Source organism: Moschus berezovskii, chromosome 7, assembly GCF_049115385.1.
Source record: "Moschus berezovskii isolate FMDL1 chromosome 7, NW_MosBer_1.0, whole genome shotgun sequence".
NCBI lineage: Eukaryota > Metazoa > Chordata > Mammalia > Artiodactyla > Moschidae > Moschus > Moschus berezovskii.
In genome coordinates, this window is record NC_142466.1 from 110,363,576 (window position 1) to 110,386,032 (window position 22,457).

The window sequence follows — 22,457 nt, forward strand, 5'->3', positions numbered from 1 at the left end:
GGGCGGGCGCGCCTCGGCCCGGGGGCCGGCGGGCGGGCGGGAGCCGCGCGCCCCGGGGCCGGCCGGCTTTGTGTGCGGCGCGGAGGCCGGCGGCGCGGAGGCCGAGGCCGAGGCCCGGAGCTCGCGGGCCGCGCGGCGAGGCCGGCCCGGGGGCGGGCAGGGCGGCGGGGGGCGGCCGCAGCCCCGAGGGGGCCGGCGGGGCGGCGGCGGCGGCGGCGGCGGGCGCGGGCCGGGGCGGGGGCCGGGGGCGAGGGCCGGGCCCCCCCCGCGCGCCCCCCGCGCCCCCGCCCCCCCGGCCCGCGCGGGGCGGGCGGAGGAGGGAGCGGCGGCGGCGGCGGCGGCGGCATTGTGCGCGCACCGGCAGCCCGGCCCGGGAGGAGCAGGACGCGCCGGGGCCGCCTCCTCCCGCACGGACCCATGAACCAGCCGGGCGGCGCGGCGGCTCCGCAGGTACGACGGGGGGCCGGGGGCAGGCCCCGCGCGGGGGACCCGGGGGGCCGGGGCCCGGGGCGCTGCGCCACTTCATTGCAAGATTTGCAGAATGCAAAGTGCCTGGGCACGTTTGCGGGCTTTTTTGTGGGCGCAAACGGGAGAGTCGGGGTCTGGCGAGCCCCCCCCCGGGCGCAGCGGGGTGTGCGGAGGGTGGGGGTGACGCGGGGGTCTTTTCGGGCCCCCACCCGGCGCCCCCTCCAGCCCCGGGCTCGGACCGGAGCCCAGAAAACAAAGCGGCGAGAGAACAGAGCAGCCATTTCAGTTTGGACAATTCACATTTTGCAAAAATGCAACCCCTTCCAGATCTCCCCCCTCCCCTCTAAATTTACAATTTCCCCCTGACCCTCTGTGCGCTCGGGGTCCCCCATGACCCCTCGGGAGGTCTTTCCCCCCTGGCTTCCTATCTTTGCAACAATCTTTTTTTTTTTTTTTTTTAGGCCATATTTCCTTTTCTCAATTTTTTTTCTAATTTTTCTTCAAACGGCAGTTTTTTCCCATTAAAACGACGCCACCTAGAGGATACTATTTTGTAAATAAAAAAGAAATTAAAATTGAAAAGAAATATTTTTTATTTCTTATTTTTTCAAAAGTTTCCTCTATAAGGCAGCGGGGAGGACAGAGATTCTTTTTTTTTCTTTTTGAGGGTGACAGTTTTCACTTTGATCTTTCCAGGAGCATAGAGACAATTTTTATTTCTGAAGCCAAATCCAGATAATATGTAAATGAAAATTAAGCTAGAATTTGAATGAATTCAGTTTTTGAAGGGGAGAAGGCAAAAAGCCTTCTAAAACCAAAGTCGATTTGGCTGCCCAACTCATTTTAATTTGAGAAAAAACTGTTTGGAATGAGGAAAGGAGGGAAATTGTTGAGTTTAGGGGAAACTGGGAGAATTGGCTTTATTGAAGCAATTAGAAATTGTACTTCATTTAAATTTGGAACTTGTTTAGCTCAGTGGGCAAAAAAAGACTAATTTTGCCATTTGGCAATATTTAAAGTTTTTCTGTTTCCAAGAAGGAAGGATTTAAAAGAGAAATAGAGCCTAAAATGTTGGCTTTGGACACACCCAAAAATTGTAGGTTTTATTTTTTTAATTTTTCATTTACATTTTACTGTGTTTAAATCCCAAGGTTTTAAAGAAAAGCAGAAACTGGAAAAGTTAGCGTGAAATCCATTTTTTCCCTGCATTTGTTGGGTTGTGTGTTTTTTTTTTTTTTTGCTTTGATGGAATAATTAAGACTGTTTTCTGATTTTGTTTGCTGAAAGGTCTAGGCATTTCTTTTTTTGTTGTTGTTTTATACAGAAAATGTCAGCAACCTTTTCTGAGCAATATTCATTGGGGAAAAAATGTAAATTCATTACATTATACAAATTGAGTAGTCCACAGATTTGTAGGAGAGACCGCCATTAAAATAAGATATGCATAATTAACATTATTATGAAAAAACTAACAGTGGATTCACAGAAGCTCATTTTTTATGACATACAACTGAATCAGTTGGTAAAGACAAGGGTTGAAGAATCCTTGGTAAGAAGAAAATTTTCCTTTCTATGTGCTTGCTCAATCTTTCAATTTGAAAATTTTATTATTAAAAACTGTATATTCAGTTTGGTTTCAGGCCTCTTTGATTGTGCTGTGGGATTGGTAGTTTACTAACATTTGGTATTTTTCACAAATTTGATTACTTTCAAAGGGGGAAAAATCCATTAAGCTTGATCATTTGGGGGGGGTCTAATTTTTTTTTCAGAAGCACAAATTTTACTGACTTAGGAAGGAAAGATAAACAAGGGAAGGACAGAGAAGAGATGAAAATTCTGATTTTTATCCATCTCCTGTAGTGGAATACTTAGTTTGCTGAAAAAATGGGGTAAAACACCAATTCAACTTGATTCTAGCATCAAATTTTAAATTTTTTTTAAGGGGAAAAAGATAAAAATATAGACAAAAGCCAAAACCCAAAGATACTTGTCTTTGGATCATGAAAGCATATGTGCACATATTATTTGATATTTTTGGCCTTCAAAAAAGTCAAGGTGAAACCAAAAAAAATTTTTTTTTCCTTTGAGAAGATAAATATTGGCCAAATTGAAATTTAACAAAGGAAGATAAGGTACCTACCCAAAGTTGAAGGGTTATTTGTGATAAATTATTATCTGAACTTGTTGGGGATTTTGCATCAAAAAAAGAAAGTTCCAATTTTTCTGTCCAAAAGGAAGGGGAAATATTAGCATTTGTGGAGTGGTTTCTTGAATGGGCTGGTGGTGGGTCACACAAGGCTAGGACAGAAAATCCTATTGCCTTTCGCCAGCCACCAGCTGGTCTTGGAAGAAATGATGGCCCTGGTCCATGAATTCCCAACCCCGTTTTGGGGAAATTCAGATTTCTAAGGGGATACAAATTCTGTGAAATACATTTGACAGTGCAGAGGTTTGACATTTCCCATCACCGCCATTGCATTTGGGAGATTTTTACTTTTTTAGTAACAAAATCCTTTAGGGCTGACTGGCCACATTCTGACATATTTGGAATGAGCTTTTTTTTTTTTTTTAAAGTAGCGTAATTAATTTTTTTTCTATTGAATTATTTAGGCCGATGCCTAGGACAGGCAAAGAATTTATAATTTCCAAGGGCTCAGGAGGTCTCACGAGACAGGAGAGCCAGTTTAGCAGGTGATGGGAGGAGAACTGTGTCCTGCCCTGGGGAGGGGTGGGTGGGCACCCCTACCAGGCATCTGAGAAAGACTCAGGGTTGTTGATAACAGGTTATTTCTGGTGCAAGGAATAAAAATATTGCAGCATGTTCCTTTGTGTGCCCTGGATCTCCTGACACACAACTCAAATTCCTTCATTCCATTCTCTTGAAATTTTGTTGTGTTGTTTAACAATTTAAAGGGAACCCCTGACTAGAAATGGAAAATCATCTCTGTTTTGTAGGCTTGTTTTTTCTTTTTTTAAAAAAATTGGTTATTCTGATCATGTTTGTTTTAAAGGAAATAGAGGTGCATGATGGTACTGTTGGGGGCGGGGTCAATTTTCTTTTGTTTCTATTGGTGTCTCTGAGGATTGAGACAGTGACCTGGGCCTTGCCTTTCTCACCTCCTGTGGTGAATGGAAGTGTGACCAGAAATGGATATATATCAGCTGATTTTTATTAGGCCACGTCTGTTCACCAAACTCTCTTGTCGTCTTGGGCGAAAAATCTGGCAAATTGGACTTGAGGGGTGGTAATTTGTTGATGGACTGAGTTATTTTGGTGAAAGATCATTTATGCTCAGTTTCACAGAGGAGACTCTTATTAATGTTTTGCTTTTCTGCCTAAGGAGTTTTTTTTTTTTTTTTTTAATTTTCTAATAAGGTTTGAAATTTCAAGGGCTTGCTTTATTGCTTGACTTCAGACCAAGCTAAGAAACAGGGTTTGCTTATACTTTCAGCCCTGCACAGAGGTGAACTTGAACAAGGGCTCTTGCTGTTGCAGAAGGAAAGCAACAAAGATGGCTGGTCAGTATGAGTGTGACCTCTCCCTGGTCCTAGGAAATAAACAGCCAATGGTTTGTTTTGTTTGAGAAACAGTTTAAAGACTCCTACATTGTCAGATACCATTCTCCCCCTCCACCTTTGACTCAGCTGTTGGCATGCTGCTTCTTCTGACCTCAGAAGGCTCATGTTGTTGTCTCCTTGGAAGGGTGATAAGAACTTCCTTGCGTGTTTCATTGGATGTATAAGCAGACTTCTCATGATCATGGTGAAATTTTGAAATTTTCCCGTGTTCTTGTGATGTTTCATGTCAGTTGTGTCTCCTCCCTGGTGATGGAAGGTGACGTGGCTTTGTGGGTACACAGGAGGCCTAGTTTGCCCAAGGTCTTGCTGTGCGATCTTGGACAAACCGCTTTTTTCCCTCACGAGCCCTCAGTTTTGTGTTTGCCATATGAGAGCTTTGGAACAGAGCAGTGATACTAATAAGTCATTTTCTTCTCTGATTCTGACTCCATGCAGTGGGCCATAGCTGCCTGGATCACTGTGTTGAGAAGGACTCTGAGGTCACAGCTGGACTCCGATATTGTGGAGGATGGGGTGCAGTGGTCACAGTGTCCATCGCAGAGTGTGGGGGGTACCTCTGCTCACCATTCCCAGGCTAGGTTGTGAGTCATGACCCATTAGTGGGTTGTAAGATCGGTTCAGTGGATCACAATCAGCACACACACAAAAAGAACAGAGTAGGGTACAAGAGAGCACACACTAGCAGAGGCATAGCTGTGTATTCAAGGTAAGTGTTGTCTTAACGAAACTTCAGTTTTATTTACATATGCTGATGTGTGTCTACTGTGAGTTATGGTTAAAAGAATTTGACAGTTGCTGGTCTAGATGGCTGACAATGATGTGCTCCAGGAATTCCGCATATTGCTGCTTATACTTCATTTTCTTATTACCCCAGTGGACTTTCACATGAACCCTTTGGGATAGGAGTCCTGGCTCACATGTATTTTTTTTTTATTCTCTGGTTGAGCTTACCTGAAGGGCCAGCTGTGAAGAAGTCTCGACCGCGTAGGTGGCAGTCAGGCATGCACCCCAGCTTGTTGGCCTTGGATGAGACAGGAAGGGCAGGTGCTATTCGTGTGTCCTTCCAGAGTGAAGTGGCATCTTGGCCAGGTTCTCTGGCTGGGAAGGAGACTTTTTAAGTAGTGTGGGATCCCAGTCTTGATGGGAGGGAGAGCAGCCCCGGTTACTTTTATTCCTCACTTACTGCACATTGCCAGAGGACTTTTTTTGGAGTTAAGAAAGTTCATGTCTGTGCTATATTTAAATACCTATCAGACTCTGAGTGAACGTCTGCATTTTTGTGTCTATGCGCTTCCTAACATCTCCAGAATTGCTGTCTTGGTCTTCTCATCTTTTAAATGTGTCAGGCCAGTGCTGTCCAGTCGAAATAAAATTCAGGTCACAAATGTGAGCCACATATGTCATTTAAAATTTTCTAGTCTCACTTTAAAAAAACCAAGAAGAAACAGATGAAATTAATTTTAATAATATGGCTTATGTAACAGTATATCCACAATGCTCTCATTTCAGTATTCATTAATATAAAAATTATTAATGTGCTATTGTGCATTTTTTCTTTGGAGGGATACTGAGTCTTTTCTGACTGGCCACATTTCATGTGCTAGTAGCCACGTGTGGCTAGTGGCTTCTGTATTGGACAGCGTAGAACCAGACCAACGTTCCATTTCGCCATTCCTGAGTGGTCTTAGAAGGTTATAACATATCTTTGAAAGCCCTTGGTTTTGTTGGTGGGACTTCCTTCCTGAACTCTATGCGCTATGGCATTTCATCCGTATAGCCTCTTCTGGCCAAAGTGGTCCGTGTAGTTGCCCTTGTAGTTGCCCAAGGTTAGGCCAGAACACTAGCTGGAAGAGACAGATGATGGCTAGAAACTCCAAGATGTTGTGTCTCGGTACATGTGCCATTGAAATTAAGAAGTGGAGAAGTCTGTTCTAGGAGTTTGGTTTAAAAAATATTGCTTGAAAAAAGGATGAAGGTGGAAGAAGACCGCAGGTGCATAGGGCCAGGCTTGGGGGTCTGAGGGGTGAGAGGAGATCTGGGTGCAAAGATGTTCAGTCAGTGCAATTCATTTCTGAACTGAACATGGAACCACCAGGAAATTCCCCCCAGGGGAGGCCTTAAATACGAAGCATAGAACATTTCTAACAGCCACCCAATTGGTGAAATGGAATGGTGGATGTGAGGTCAGCCAGACCAGAGTTTGAAATCCAACCTCATTGCGTGGTTAGCCTTGTGTTACTTTGGAAAAGTCTTCTTTGGTTTTGGAACCGCAACTTCTGCATCTGGAAGAAGGGGTGAAATAATCTTGACTTTGAAAGGTTGTTTTATGATTAAATGAAACAATTCACATGTTACATCCAGCCACTCCTTAGAAGGTGGTCAATACAAGTTAGTAATCTCTTGATCCAGTGGTTTCCATTTGTGGAGGTTGAATGCCAGTGACAGCAATTTTGGTTGTTCTGCAGACTTGGTGACTTATCTTTAATAGGTAGGGTTAAGTAACAACAGAAAATGTGCACTTTTTGTGTGTGTTATTTTAAAACAGGCTAGGATGAGACATCTCTTGGACCTTACACATCTTTCCTGTCCAAAGTGTTGTCAGTGCTTTCATTCCAAGGATGCTGTGGCTCCACCAGATATTTCTGGGTTTGTTTCAAAGCCTGTGGCACGCTGTTTAAAGGGATGACTCTGAATTCGGGGTGAACTGTCTCCCTTTTTTTTTGATGATTTATTTTATTTTTTGGCTGTGCTGAGTCTTCGTTGCTACACTTGGGTTTTCTCGAGTTTTGGTGAGTGGGGCTACTCTCTAATTGTGCGTGGGCTTCTCATTGCAGTGGCTTCTCTTGCTCTGGGGCACAGGCTTTAGGTACATGGACTCAGTAACTCTGGCGTACGGGCTTAGTTGCTCCATTGCATGTGGGATCCTCCTGGACCAGGGATCGAACTGGTGTCCCTTGCATTGCAAGGCAAATTCTTAATCACTGGATCACCAGGGAAGCCTTAAACTGTCTACCTTTGAGATTCTGTTCACACCAGGCCTTCTGTCTCTCATGACCTTTCCCTCATTTTTCTCAGTTCCATGAGAAGCCAGACCCCTTGAGACCTGCCTGTCTGTTCTCTTCTCTGGAGCCCCCTGGACCTCTGCAGCCTGCAGGACTTTCCAGATACTCTGGGCTCACAGATGGGAGTTGGTCGTTCGCATTTCTGACTCACCAGCCAGCTTGCGAGTTCCGTGAGGGCAGAGATCATGGGTTATTCATTTTAGGGTCTGGCACAGAGCAGCAGCTCAATAAATATTTGATGACTTAATCTTATTTTTTGGAAAAAGCTCAGATCATCTGGATTTGGGTCTAATGAAGAGTAGGTGACCAATTTGGGTTTGGCCATTTGGTCAACACCCGTGTTTTGTTAGGGAGCCGTAAATAGATTTCTTAGAACTGGCTCCAAAGCCCATGGCTCCCTGGGAATAATAATAAATAAATAATAATAATAAATCAGAGAGGGCTCGCTGGATGGGACTAATGCTCCTTTGACTTCACATGTTGTGGAGAATTTTAAAAAGTTCTCCACCCCTTTTCTCTCCTGTTGTATGAACCATTTCCTTAAAGTAGAAGGAGAGATCCAGATTTGCAGGTCTTGAGAATGGGGCCCAGCATGTCCAAAGAGGTGGAAAAAGCAGAGTGCCTTGGGGTGGAGGGGACTTGATCACTCCCTGTCCTTACTCCCGGAGCTGGTCTTGGCCATAGGCCCTGGAATTGGATGTCAGAGAATTGTTTGTAGATACACGGGCCCCTTAAACGTGAGGTAGCTTAGTGTGTGATTTGATGATCAACCAGACCCCACCTTTGGTCAGATTCCCGTTTGCACATGCTAAAGATTCAGGGGAAATTTATGGAGAAAAACTGAGAATATTCTGTTTATTTGCTTAATTGTTTTTCCCTGTAAGTTTTAGAAAGCGCTGTCATTGTTAACACTGTTTAGCCCAGCTCAGTAAGTGAGCACAGACTCCTGTATTTCCTCCATGGTCAGGTTCCCACATTTTCTTATTTCTGAAATTGGGATGTATTTTATAGTAGATGTGTGTGTTCTGTTTCAGCACTGTTTCTCCCTCATTTTTTTTTTTTTTTTTTTTTGGTTTCAGAAAGCTATTATAAAATCGATGGTGTATCTGACAGTCTAAGGCACCTTGGAATTGAGGATATAGAGTGTCCTGTTCCTGGTGGAGTGAACTGTGACAATTAGGGACTTCCAATTCTGCCCTTTTATTTTAACCTCACTTATCTCTGGGTTTGTTGTCTCCACCTATAAGTGAGGCTGGAACTTTGCCTTTGGAAGAAGCATCTGGAACTCTGAATTTGCCTCACTTTCCTTCCATGTCTTCCTGTGGTCCCTTCTCTGAAAGGCTGAAGCAGCCAGTGGGAGGAAGGTGAAGCCTTGGAAATAGGTCCCTTCTGTATGGCCACATGGATGAACTGTCCTGCCAGTGGCAGAACGCCAGCTGGGCATTTCCAAGGGTAGAACAAACAGATTGAAGCTGGGGGGCAAAGCTCCGCTCCCCTCTCTGGTCTGCTCCTTAATCATGTTGTGCGCTTTGTCCAGGTATAACATTACACTTCGTTTTCCGCATCTGTAAAGTGGTGATGATAGCAGTGATGATGATGAAGGTAGTAATGAGTGTGGCACAGGGTTCTGCTGAAAAGTTGTGAGGGGTGTGAGAAAAAAGTTTGGAAAACGCAGAGTACTTTTCACTTGCAGCGTGTTATTTGTGCATCTGATCCAGCAATGGTAAATAAGTAACATACACGGCACCACTCCCCATTTTTATGCCTGTGGCAGACATTGCTAATCAATCATGGTAGTCTTTTCCATGGAGCCTGGCCAGTGGCCTTTAGAGTCTTTCTTAGTATGAAGCTGCCACATGAAACCAGTTTGTCATTTCTGATTTAGACACACACACACACACACACACACACGCACGCATGCACGCCTGGGAAGAGAGGCGGAATTACTTGCCCAGAACCTCAGTGGATAGGCGGAGCCACTTCAAACCTCAGATTTCTTAACTCCTCCACCAGTGCTTTTCCTATTATTTGCACAAACACTCTGTCAAAAGGAATTAGAGTTAATTTGGTCTTGAGAAATCGTGAGAGGGTCTTGACTCCTCCCTTCCCTGTTATAATTAGATCCCCTTGGGGTTGTCATCAAAGCAGGGCTGGATGACCTGCTTCTCTGTCTGATCCCCGTGTGATCAGGTTTCAAAGGGAAGATGTGGAGGCTGGGCCACTGGGTTGCGTGGTGTTGCCCGCTTGCTCACTTATATTGTACAGATGACGTGGCCGGGGTGGGGGGGCGGGCAGGGCCCGCCCTGGGGTTCCTACAGGAGCACCTGGGTTTGCTGTTTACACATCAGCCATTCCTGGGAATCTTAATTTCTACATCTGGGACCCGAGATGGACATAGTCCTTCGCAGGAATGACGTGAAGTAGCATATCTGAAAATGTTTTTTTAAACTCTGAAGCCCTGTGTATGGTTTATTTTATTTTGTTTTATACGTGTTAATTTTTATAACTAGAGCTAATCCCTGATCATCAGTGCCCTGTTGGGTAAATTGTATAAACCCAGAGTCACGGATAGGTGTACGCAAGGTGAATTGGCCCCTTATCTTGTTTTATTTGATTTGCCAGCCTAAGATTTAAAAAACTCAGAACTTTCAGGCCTCTGGAGCTTATGTGTTCTCCTGTTTGAGTCAGTTGCCACCTTCCTCCCGTTTCAGCCTTGTGTGTGACCTTCTGTACCCCGGGAGGCGCTGGCATCTGGGTACCCCAACGTGCCTCTGTTTGTTGATCTGCTGCGTGGCAGAGCAGTTCACTCGTGTACCCCTCATGGGCTTCCCGCAAGCATCCCGTGAGTTAACAGACTCAGAAGTGCCTCATAAACAGGGAAATGTGTTGGCGACAACTCCTTTCTTTTCTTTAAAAGGAAAGGAGGGAGGCCAAGGTGAGGATGGTATTGAGTTAACAGAAAAATGATATAAATATTTTGGCTGACGAAGCAGGAGGAGGCTTCAGATATAAGCTGTGCTGTGCTTAGTTGCTCAGTTGTGTCCTACTCTTTGCAACCCCATGGACTGTAGCCCGCCAGGCACCTCTGTCCATGCGATTTCCCAGGCAAGAATGCTGAGTGGGTTGCCGTTTCCTTCCCCACATATATAAGCTAAAGAGAAAAAGATGGAATCAGGTGATGCTCCACTCTCCAGTCTGCTGAGGAAACCACAGGAACACTTGCTTTCTAGTGAAGTGACGTTCTGTGTTAGGGATGGAATCTGATTCACAGGGCCAGTCCTGCTTGTGGAGGGGAGGGGGATCCAGGGAGAAACCAAATCTGATGTCTCTCCTGTGGGTGGAAATGACTCCTAACAGGTGGAGGAGGTCCGAGTGCCCCTCAGCAAGCCCCTGGCTTGCAGTTTGCTGGTAACATTAAAAATCAGAAGCTGTTTTGGCTCTTTTTCTGAATGTGTTATTGTCTAAGACAGTATGCCCGAGGGGCCAGCCCTTCTCAGTTCAATTCAGTTGCTCAGTCATGTCTGACTCTTTGTGATCCCGTGGACTGCAGCACACCAGGCTTCCCTGTCCATCACCAACTACCAGAGCTCAGAACTACTATCGAGTCAGAGATGCCATCCAACCATCTCATCCTCAGTTGTCCCCTTCTCCTCCTGTCTTCAATCCCTCCCAGCATCAGGGTCTTTTCCAGTGAGTCAGCTCTTCGCCTCAGGTGGCCGAAGTATTGGAGTTTCAGCTTCAGCTTCAGTCCTTCCAATGAGTATTCAGGACTGATTTCCTTCAGGATGGACTGGTTGGATCTCCTTGCAGTCCAAGGGACTCTCAAGAGTCTTCTCCAACACCACAGTTCAAAAGCATCAGTTCTTCAGAGCTCAGCTTTCTTTATGGTCCAACTCTCCCATCCATACCTGACTACTGGAAAAACCATAGATTTGACTAGATGGACCTTTGTTGGCAAAGGAATGTCTTTGCTTTTTAATATGCTGTCTAGGTTTATCATAACTTTTCTTCCAAGGAGCAAGCGTCTTTTAATTCCATGGCTGCAGTCACCGTCCACAGTGATTTTGGAGCCCAGAAAATACAGTCTGTCACTGTCTCCATTGTTTCCCCATCTGTTTGCCATGAAGTGACGGGATGATCACTTCGAATGAAGATGCCATGATCTTCGTTTTTTGAATGTTGAGTTTTAGGCCAGCTTTTTCACTCTCCTCTTTTACTTTCATCAAGAGGCTCTTCAGTTTTTCTTTGCTTTCTGAGATAAGGGTGGTGTCATCTGCATATTCCGCGTTGAGCCGCCTCCTGGACAAATTCCCACCAGCCCCAATACTCTTAAAGAGAATTGAGAATGGGAATTTTTATCTGGTGAAATTTTGCCACGAATTTGTTTGGGCTCAGAGTTTTGCAAGATGAGGGGACATAACCAGAGCCCTTGGAATACCCAGAGACAATAATTGAAGGCATTTTGGATGCTGGAGACTTTTTAAAAAAATTTCATCAACTGGGGAAAAAAATAACCATAAAAATTTCAGTGCATTTATGTGGGTGTTTTTTTTTTTTTTTTATAATGTATGCTAGAAAAACAGAAAGTGAAACTGATCTGAAGTATAACTGAAACTGGCCTGAAAATGAGGCCTCAGGGAAGGAAAACTTCCCTGGGGTGCTGCTAGCTTGAGGTGGAATTTGTTGTGAGGCTCATCTTTTTGGATGACAGGAGTCTAGAGCTAACAGGGCTCATGCAGATGATTGAAGTCTGTGCCATCCAATATGTACTGGTAACCACTAGCCACATGTGACTGTTGAGCAGTTGAAATGTGGCTAACCTGAACTGAGATGTGCTGTAAGTGTAAAAATTCACACTGGGTTTTGTTTTATTTATTTATTTTTTGGTTGAATTGTCGTTTTTCTCTTCTCTAGATCCAGATCTTAAAGACTCAGTAGGAAAAAAGAAAAAATGACTGTAGAAGATCTCAGTCATCATTTTTTAAAATAAGGTTAAATTGATAGTATTTTGTATGTTGTGTTAAGTAAGATATTAAACATTTCACTTGTTTTTATTTTCATTTTTTTACATCTGGCCACTAGAAAATTTGAAATTACCTAGTGACTTATATTCCATTTCTGTTGAACCATACCGAGCTAAGGCAACCTGAACCCCCCAAACAGAAGGAGTAACTTGTTCTCGAGGGTTAGGTCACAGGGCAGCTTCATTGGCTCATTGGACGGGTGACAAGACTGAAGAGTTTGGGATGGGGAAGGGAAGATGGCGTAGTGGTATAGATACCAGCATAACTGGGTGGTTAAAATGGAGAGGTTGTGGGAACTTGAGAGAGGGACAGACCAAGAGAGTGAGGTACTAGTAATTTAGGGGAGGGAATTAAAATGCTTCCCACTTTCCTTATCCATTCCCCTCAGCATTAATTAAACACTTTGGAAGAAAGTGAACCTAACAAGATGAGCAATAACAAATCTAAGAGATCACTCCTGACAGTTTTTCTGATTGCCAAAAGAATTTCAGTCTATTTCGTCAAGCCACTCCAGTACTCTTGCCTAGAAAATCCCATGGATGGAGGAGCCTAGTAGGCTGCAGTCCGTGGGGTCGCTAAGAGTCGGACACGACTGAGCAACTTCACTTTCACTTTTCACTTTCACACATTGGAGAAGGAAATGGCAACCCACTCCAGTGTTCTTGCCTGGAGAATCCCAGGGAGTGGGGAGCCTGGTGGTCTTCCGTCTATGGGGTCACACAGAGTCGGACACGACTGAAGTGACTTAGCAGCAGCAGCAGCAGCAGCAGGGTCTTTTTGAATCAGAGTACACAATTCAGGACTGGTTTGGGCATTGAAATCCAGGTCCTATTCAGGTCTGTGGGTTTTGGTCCTGGGGACTGGAAGCCATTCTCTTACTAAGTTGATCTGCTCCCTGTAATGATTTGAGAAGCAAGGCTTCTAGAAAACCCAGAGGGCGTATTGCCTAGTGGATAGAGCTGGCAGGGTGAGAAGGTCACCTAGCTGCCCTGACTTAGGGACCTGGAGGAGGGTGACTAACCTTGCGGGATGCAGCAAAGCTGAGCTTGAACCCGGGACTACCTTTCCAGCCTTGTTTTCCTGCTGTTAGTGTTTTGAAAGGAGTTTGAGCAGTGCATTGGAAATTCAGCCTTACAAGTTTTTGTTCTTTAATCAGGAACTCTTTCTGTCAAAAGGCTGAAGTTTAGCGTTCTGTCTGACTTGATTTTTGCAAAGTAGAATTTGTCTTCCTTGAACTATAATCATTGCACATTTGTTGACTTGTTATACACCAGGCACTGGGTTAAGCAGTTAACATCTGTTATCTCATTTAATACCACCACCCTGGAAAGCAGGGATTTTTTTCTTTCTTTTCTTTAATATATGAGAGAATTGAGGTTGAAGTAAATGGAATTGCCCAATGCTTAGCTGTCAGTCGTGTCTGACTCATTGCAACCCCATGGACTGTGTAGCCCACCAGGCTCCTCTGTCCATAGGATTTTCCAAGCAAGATTACTGGAGTGGATTGCCATTTCTTTCTCTGGAGGATCTTCTCAACCTAGGAATTGAACCTGAGTCTGGTAGCTCCTGCATTGCAGACTGTTCTTTACCCACTGAGCCATCGGTGCTTCAAATTCAGATGGATGCCAGATTCCAGGCTCACAGCATTCCTTTGAGGAAAGTGAAGTAACATGGCCAAAATGTGGAGTTGGTTGATTGGCTGGAACCTGAACCCCATTAGATGCTCTGCCCATGCCCTGCTCCAGACGTTACTGTGGGAGGTTGTCTGAACTCTTCTGTCATGGGAAGTTGCCCTCCCTACTCCAAGGACCTTGCATCCACTTGCCGTCTTCCTATTGCTCAGCCTCCAGCTCGCCTCGGTGGACCTTGGCGGTGTGTTTTACGCGCACAGAGCCTTTAATACCGCGTTTGAAAACAGTTGCAGAAGGTTTGCTGTAATTAATTACATTTGACATACTTGGAATCGGGGCCTCCTGGATTCAGAATGCAAATTTATGCCCAGACAGATGTAAGGTATGCTTCGAGCCAAGAGCTCGGGCACGTCCCCGCCAGGGCCTGCAGCGTTGCTTACTGCCCTGATGGGAATGTCATCCCAGGCAGTGAGTGGGAGAGGCAGGACTCAAACTCGGGGGTACCAGGAGCCCACAGGCTTTTGGAGGAGAAATAGCGCTGAACTTTACAACAGTAATTGTGGTCTCTAGTCTGAGCCTTGCTCCTAATTCACCCGTGGTTGGGGGAATCTCTTTTCCCTCTTTGGGCCTTAGTTTCCCCCACTATACAATATAAAGGCTTAGGCTAGGTGGTCCACTGGGTGATCTCAGAAAGTACGTGCTGTTAGTTTGTTCAGGGGCAAGCGGGCAATTAATCAGAAAGTCAGAGCTTGGGATGCTCGCTTTTGGGAGTATTAACCATCGAGGTGAGAAAGGCTTGTAATTGGTAGGTAAGCAGGAGGCTGGTGGAACAGAGAGGTGTATGAGACAAGGCCTGGTATCTAGACAAGAAGTTGCTAGTTTCCAGGGCACCACATAGAGAAGTTACTTTCTCCGCATCAGTCCTCCGCCTCTCACCCATATATACTCATCTCACCGTCTGTATTAGGTATCTGTTACTGTATAACACATCAGCTCAAAACTTGGTGGCTTAACAGGGCAGTAGTCATTTATTGTCTGTCCTGGTCTCTGTGGATTGAGAATGTGGAAGTGACTCAGTTGGTCAGTCTGGTTCAGGGTCTTTCAGTGGCTGTGGCCAGATGGCCGGGGCTGGGGTCATCTTAAAGAGCTCTCCACTGTCGTGTTTGGTGCCAGGGCTTGGGAGACTCAGAACAACTGGGGCTCCTGGAGTATCCCTCCATCTATCCATTCACCTTTCTACCCACTGATCTCTCTCTCAATATTTATATGTGTCTTTCTGTCCATCCAACTACTTTATATACATATATCTTTCTAATCTATCCGTCTGTGTATCCAATCTATCTATCTAATCCATCTTTCTAATACAGCCTTCCCATGTATCTCTGTGTGGTTTCTCCGGCATAGAGATACTTGGCTGGACTTCTACATGGCACCTTGAGGCTCTGAAAGCACCTGTCCTATGCAGGCATAGAATCAAGCAGTTGCAGCATCTCCTTGAATGATCTAGCCTCAGACCTCATGCAGCACAACTTCCATGTCAGTCTTGTGGTTGAAGCAATTGTAAAAGTGTGCCCCAGTGCAAGAGGAGAGACATAAACTCCACCTCTCCATGGAGTTGTGTCAACATCACACTGAGTATGTAGGACGGGATGTATATCGATGTGGCTCTTTGGAAAACACAGGCTGACATTCCATCCATCTACTCACCAACCCGTCTGTCTAGCTGTTCACCTATCCATCCTTCTCTCCACAGACCCATTCATCCACCCATTTCATCTTTCCGTCCTTCAGGTGTCCGTCCTTCCTTAAGACTATCTGCTTATCCATTCAGTCACCAAACAAATCTCAAGCAACCTGATGTGAGCCAGGGACAACTCAGTTGAGTTCAGTCGCTCAGTCCTGTCCGACTCTTTGTGACCTTATGGACTGCAGCACGCCAGGCCTCCCTGTCCAATACCAACTCCTGGAGCTTACTCAGACTCATGTCCATTGAGTCGGTGATGCTATCCAACCATCTCATCCTCTTGTCCCCTTCTCCTTCTGTCTTCAGTCTTTCCCAGCATCAGGGTATTTTCCAGTGAGTCAGTTCTTCACATCAGGTGGCCACAGTATTGGAGTTTCAGCTTCAGCATCAGTCCCTCCAATGAACATTCAGGACTGATTTCCTTTAGGATGGTCTGGTTGGATCTCCTTGCAGTCCAAGGGACTCTCAAGTCTTTCCTCCAACACCACCGTTCAAAAGCATCAATTCTTCTGCACTCAGCTTTCCTTATAGTCCAACTCTCACATCCATACTTGACTACTGGAAAAAACATAACCTTGACTAGACGGACCTTTGTTGGAAAAGTAATGTCTGTGCTTTATCATATGCTGTGTAGGTTTCTCATAGCTTTTCTTCCAAGGAGCAAGCGTCTTTTAATTCCATGGCTGCAGTCACCATCTGCAGTGATTTTGGAGCCCCCCAAAATAAAGTCTCTCACTGTTTCCATTGTTTCCCCATCTATTTGCCATGAAGTGATGGGACCGGATGCCATGATCTTAGTTTTCTAAATGTTGAGCTTTAAGCCAACTTTTTCACTCTCCTCTTTCACTTTCCTCAAGAGGCTCTTTAGTTCTTGGCTTTGCTTTCTGCCATAAGGGTGGTGTCATCTGTGTATCTGAGGTTATTGATACTTCTCCTGGCAGTCTTGATTCCAGATAATCAGCTGAATGATCTTGGGCAAGTTACTTCTTCGTGCCTTCGTTTCCTCACCATTAAATAAACATGACAGGGACAGCTAGGTGCTTTGAATGGTGAACTAAAGGAGAGAATGAAACTAACATTTATTGAGACTCTACTCAGCGTTAGTCCTTCTGTCCTCAAAGTAATGCCATTACGTAGAATTATTATCATGTTTATTTACTGGTGAAGAAACCAAGGCACAGAGAACTAATTTGCCCAAGGTCAGCTGATTAGTGTCTGAACCAGAATGTAAACCCAGGACTTCCTCATCACCCTGTCCTAGATTATTTCCATTCTGATTCTGAGTATGAAATGGCTGTCCAAGAGTTGGTTTTACTCTTCTCTCTCTTTTTTTTTTTCTAAGTAAAAAAGCGTTCTTTTTTCTCCTGATTGTAGAAAAATATGTTCATTACAAAAACATTCAAGCATACAGATAAGCAAGATTATTTTTTTTAAAAAAACCACCCCAAATCCTACCCCTGTTTACATTTTGATGAACATTATTTAAATATATATGTAAACATTTATAGAAGTGAGACTGTATTCTTCATGCTGTTCAGTAGCCTGCTTTCTTTTTTCATTTTAAAACTCACGGACACCTTTTACATCAGTAAAGTTGTCGTCACTTTACTGCCTGCCTTGTGTTTCTGCTGTGTGTGTGTCCTCAAAATCAGGGCCTGCAGGGTTGTGGTTGTTTCTGACCCATCTGCGTTTGATCTTACATTCGTTTGTACGGTACTTGCCTTGACGTCACTTGTGAAGCGGTCAGTAGCTGAATCACAGCATGTTCCCGTCATACAGGTCGCGTCAGTTCACATTTCTACGAGGAGATTGTGAGTGCACTGTGCGAATGGTGGCCGTCACCTTGTACTGCCAAATCTTTGATGTCCGATGGACAAATTAATGAGGCTGAACATCTGCCGGTGTATTTTATTAGCTGCTCCTGTTTCTTCTTTTGTGAATTGCCTGTTCAAGCATTTTGCCCTTTTTTCTTTTGGGGTGTTTGTTTTTCCCTTTTTTTTTTTTTTTTTGAAAAAAGTTCTTTGGATTTTAGAGATATTGACTCTTTGCTATTTAAATTCTAAGTTTTTCTTTTTCAAAAAAAAATATTATTTCGTGATGGTTAAATAAAATGTTTAGTTTTTAATATTACATTTTGGTGTTTTGGATTCTATTTTTTGTGTATGTCACACTTGAAAAGACATTGAGAATCTAATGAGTATAACTAAATGAATTTGATTTTAATGTATTTAGCATTAATTAATTTAATTAAAAGACCTTAAGAATTCATAGTGAAAAGGTAGACGGAAGAATGGGAGATAGTATTTGCAAATTCAGTATCTGCTAATAGGTTAGTTTCCAAGATACATAAAGAACTCCTTCAACTTAGCAACCACAACAATAACAAAATCCAACTTCAAAAAAACTGGGTAAAAGACTTGCGTAGACATTTCTCTGAAGAAGATATGCAGATGGCCACCAAGCATATGAAAATGTGTTCAACATCACTAATCATTAGAGAAACACAGTTTAAAAACAGTGAGATATCATTTCGCACCCATTAGGATGGCCACTATCAGAAAACAGAAAATAAGTGTTGGTGAAAATGTTGAGAAATTGGTAACCCTCATGTATTGTTGATATTGCTGCTATGAAAAACAATACGGAAGTTCCTTCAAAAGTGAAAATAGAATTACTGTTATGGTCCAGTAATCCTGCTCCTGGGTATCTATCTGAAAGAATTTAAAGCAGGATCTCATCGAAATACTTGTATATCCGTTAATTGCCGCGTTATTCACAGTAGTCAAGAGGTGGAAGTACCTCATTTGTTCTTTAATGAATGGATAAATAAAATGTAGGATAGACATACAATGGAACATTATTCAGCCTTTAAAAAGAAGGAAACCCTGTCATATGCTACAGTATGGATAAACTTTGAGGACATTATGCTAAAGGAAATAAGCCAGTCTCTAAAAAACAAATATTGTGTGATTCCACTCCTGTGAGGTGTCTGAAGTAGTGGAGCTCATAGAAAGAGAAAGTAGAGTGGTGTGACAGCGGTGGGGGAAGGGGGAGATGCAGAGGGGATGTGTAGTGGGCAGAGTTTCAGTTTTGCAAGTTGAAAAAGTTCTAGAGGTCTCTTGCACAACACTGGGAATGTACTTAGCTCTGCTGAACTACACACTTTAAAATGTTTAAGATGGTTTTAGAAAAAATTAACATTTATTTAACTTAACAAATAAACAGTTTGTCTTGTTGGAACATACACACAAGAAATACTTGTACTTCTATATCACTGGAAATGTGCCTAAGTGCTCACAGTAGAACTGTGTATGATATCAAATGCCTGGAAACAACACAAAAAGATTTTATAGAAATAGTCACCGTTTTTTTTAAAATTAATTTTTATTGGCAGTTGCTGTACAATATTGTGTTAGTTTCTACTGTACATTAAAATGAATCAGCAGAATGTGTACACGCGTGCCTGCATGCTGAGTTGCTTCAGCCCTGTCTGACTCTTTGCGACCCTCTGGACTGTAGCTCGCCAGGCTCCTCTGTCCATGGAATTCTCCAGGCAGGAATATTGGAGTGGGTTGCCATACCCTCCTCCAGGGGATCTTCCTGACTCAGGGATCAAACCAGCATCTCTTATGTCTTCTGCATTGACAGTAGGGTTCTTTACCACTAGCACCACCTGGGAAGCCCATATGTATACATATATCCCTTCTTTTTTGGATTTCCTTCCCATTTAGGTCCCACAGAGCATTGAGTAGAGTTCCCTGTGCTCTGTAGTAGGCTTTCATTAGTTATCTATTTTATACATATTATTGGTAGTGTATATATGTCAGTCCCAGTGTCCCAGTTCATCCCACCCCGCTTTTCCCCTTTGGTATCTGTAGGGTTCTAAGTCTGTTTCTAGAAATAGTCACCCTTATTTTTTCTGTTATTTCATGTAAGTTTTGTTTTACGTTTAAATTGTTCATCCATCTGGAATGTATTTGTTTTAATACATTAAAGAGCATAGAGAGGGGCATAGGGATCAGGCTTTGTATTTTTTTCCAAATGGTGAGCTGCTTGCTGCAACATCAATAATTGAATGATCCATCTTTTCCTCCCCTATTTGAAATGCCATTTTAATCTTATATTAAATTTCCATATACTTAGGTCTATTTCTGGACTCTTATGTTCTCTGGCTGTACAGGTATAGCACTGTTTTAATTTGATCACTTTAAACGTTAATCATATTTTAAGAACAGACTTATAAACTAGCATATAAATTGCCACCTGCAGTGCTTACTGAATTGGGGCAGCTTTCTGGTGGGCTCTTTGATTGGACGGGCTCTCACTGATACCCACTCTGTGGTTCATAAGGTTAGGTAACTTGCCATAGGTAGGTAATTGGCGCTTTCGTTCACCATGGGGATGTGGCAGAGTGGAGATTGGAGCCTAAGTCTGAACAACTTTAGAGCCTGTGGAGTTCCTTTAACAACATGCCGTGTCTTTGGATGCATGGACATCTCCCCTTAGAGATCGTGCATACCTTGATGCTCATCGTTCCTGGCACAGAGTGGTGCTAGTATGTGCTTCTTGAATTGAAAGGGAAGCAACTCATGGCTTATCCGAAACAGGTATTTTTAAACAGATTATTTCCTGGCTGCAGTTAGATGTATGCTAATGTTTGTTTTAATAAACTAATTTTTAAATAATTAAAGTAACCTAATGATATTACAGATAAATCAGAAAGTAGAGAAAAAAAAAATTGTGCTAAATATATTCCAGCCCCCATATATTCACTGTTTTGGTACATTTCCTTCTAATTACTTAATAAGCATATTTTTATTGTTTGAATCATAATGAATTAGAGTTCTGCCTCCTGTCTTTTCCTTCTCCTGTTTTTCTTTGTCTTCATAATCCATCATTTTTCAAGATTGCACAGTATTCACAGAAGAGAGCAAAAATAGTTTACTTAACCCATAGGCTGTTGGTGAACGTTTAGGTTGGTCCTGTTTTTTCTCTTTTATAAAAGTACCCTGTAAAGGGTGCTTCCCTGGTGGTCCAGTGGATGGGATTCCACCTTGCAGTGCAGGGGCCACTAGTTTGATCCCTGGTCCCGGAAGATCCTACATGCCTCAGGGCAACTAACCCTGTGGGCCACAAAGCCCGTGGGCTGCCACTGTTGAGCCCAAGTGTTGCAACTACTGAAGCCTGTGCACTGTAGAGCCTGCGCTCCAGAACAAGAGAAGCCGCTGCAGTGAGAAACCCTCGCGCTACGACTGGAGAGGAACCCCCACTTGCTGCAACTAAAGAAAGTCTGTGTGCAACAGCAAAGACCTAGCACAGCCGTGAATAAATAAAATTTAAAAATTACATTGTAATGAACATCTTATATTAAATATTCTGATATTTTAAGGCCATCCCTTTTGGATATATTCCCAAAGAGAGGTTACTGGGTCAAGGATAGATATTAGTTTTGGGTATTTATTGTCTCTAAGCTTTAGAAACCTCTGTTAATTTGGAAAAGAACTACAGTAAATTCTTCAAACACGTTTTGTTGACCTTATTATCATGAAAGGAATTCCTGTTCAATGAGGAAACCTAGAATATATATATACAAAAAAGAAAGGATTCCATAATTTCATACTTTTCCAAGATGATCTCTGATAGTTTAATGTTTATCCTTATTTATTTATATCAACATGTATTTTTTAGTAAATTATTTTTAATTTCATTTTATTAGCCAGAATTCTCTAATTATTTTTTTCTGCATTTATGTTGATAATCCGTTTTTGGATGATGATTGTCTTTTGACATCCTAAATATCTTCTGAATTATTTCAACCATCCATTAAATATTTGTTCCAACTATGGGTGACAACCCTTGATAGGTGCCAAGGTGTTGAATCAATATGGATTCCCTTTACAGCTGTCTGTAATGTGCTGTGTAAAGTGCTTAGTGCTCTGAAACTGGATACTGAGGATGTTGGGTGGAGGGAAGGATGAATCCTGTTAAAATCCTGGGCAGCTTTCTGGAGGAAGTGGCATTTGTGCTTGGCTTTGAAGGATAGATAGGGCTTTCGGGTCTAAAAAAGGATCTGTAGGAGAAAGGATGGAGCAGTACATTTTGGGCCAGTGAAATAAGTGTGAATCACCAAAGAAAGATGAACTTAACTTTTAGTGAATTTTTGGCATCAAGTATGGTGGTGGTTTAGTTACTAAGTCGTGTCTGACTCTTGAGACGTCGTGGACTGTAGCCTGCCAGGCTCCTCTGTCCATAGGATTCTCTAGGCAAGAATACTGGAGTGGGTTGTCATTCCCTTCTCCAGGGGATCTTCCTGACCCAGGGATTGAACCCAGGTCTCCTGCATTGCAGGCAGATTCTTTACCGACTGAGCTACCAGGGAAGCCCAGTATATTTTATTATAAATCTAATTCTTTGAAAGCTGATGTGTCACAAAATTCTGCCCAAATATGGTTATAACCTTTATGTGGGCCCACCAGAATGTTCAGTTAAATCGGAACTGTTGTCTCTGAGGGGCTGGGGGAAGAAAGGGGCAGGGGAAGGAAGGGGCAAGGGAAGACAGGAAGAAAGCCCGTCTTTGGTAAACTGGTCTCAGGTAGAATGGTATTTCAACCCTGCAAAGTGCTTTTGCAAATGCCGTCTCGTTCCTCCCCCGACTTGTTCAGAGTCTCAGAGCAAGGGAGGAGCTGTGCTGGGCACTGGCTGTCAGACTCTCATGACTGAGCCATAGGAGGAAATGCATTTTGTCACCCTCTCACACACGCATATGTACTCATAGAAATAAAGCAATAGCAGGGGATGGTATTTTACGCTTAACGACTAGCGATACATTGTGGTAATTCCTGTTCTGTTTTTTAAAAATTCTGGCTGTGACTCGTTAAATTGATTTTGAGACCCAACAGTGGGTCATGACCTGCTGTTTGAAAACTGCTTCCCTTGTGGCTCAGCTGGT

General features: G+C 43.4%; 1 protein-coding gene across 15 annotated transcripts in view; it reads left to right on the forward strand.

The window, feature by feature from the left end:
- Nucleotides 1–337: 337 nt before the first annotated feature.
- Nucleotides 338–22,457, forward strand: part of ZNF618 (zinc finger protein 618) — a 212,010-nt gene continuing 189,890 nt past the window's right edge. For 12 of the 15 annotated variants that reach the window (XM_055427638.2, XM_055427643.2, XM_055427641.2 and 9 more), the window contains exon 1: nt 338–450. In XM_055427638.2, coding sequence (XP_055283613.1) covers nt 418–450 — 33 coding nt within the window. In that variant the 5' untranslated portion in view covers nt 338–417. The remainder of the gene's footprint in view (nt 451–22,457) is intronic. The other 3 variants (XM_055427640.2, XM_055427652.2, XM_055427651.2) reach the window with 3 other exon arrangements.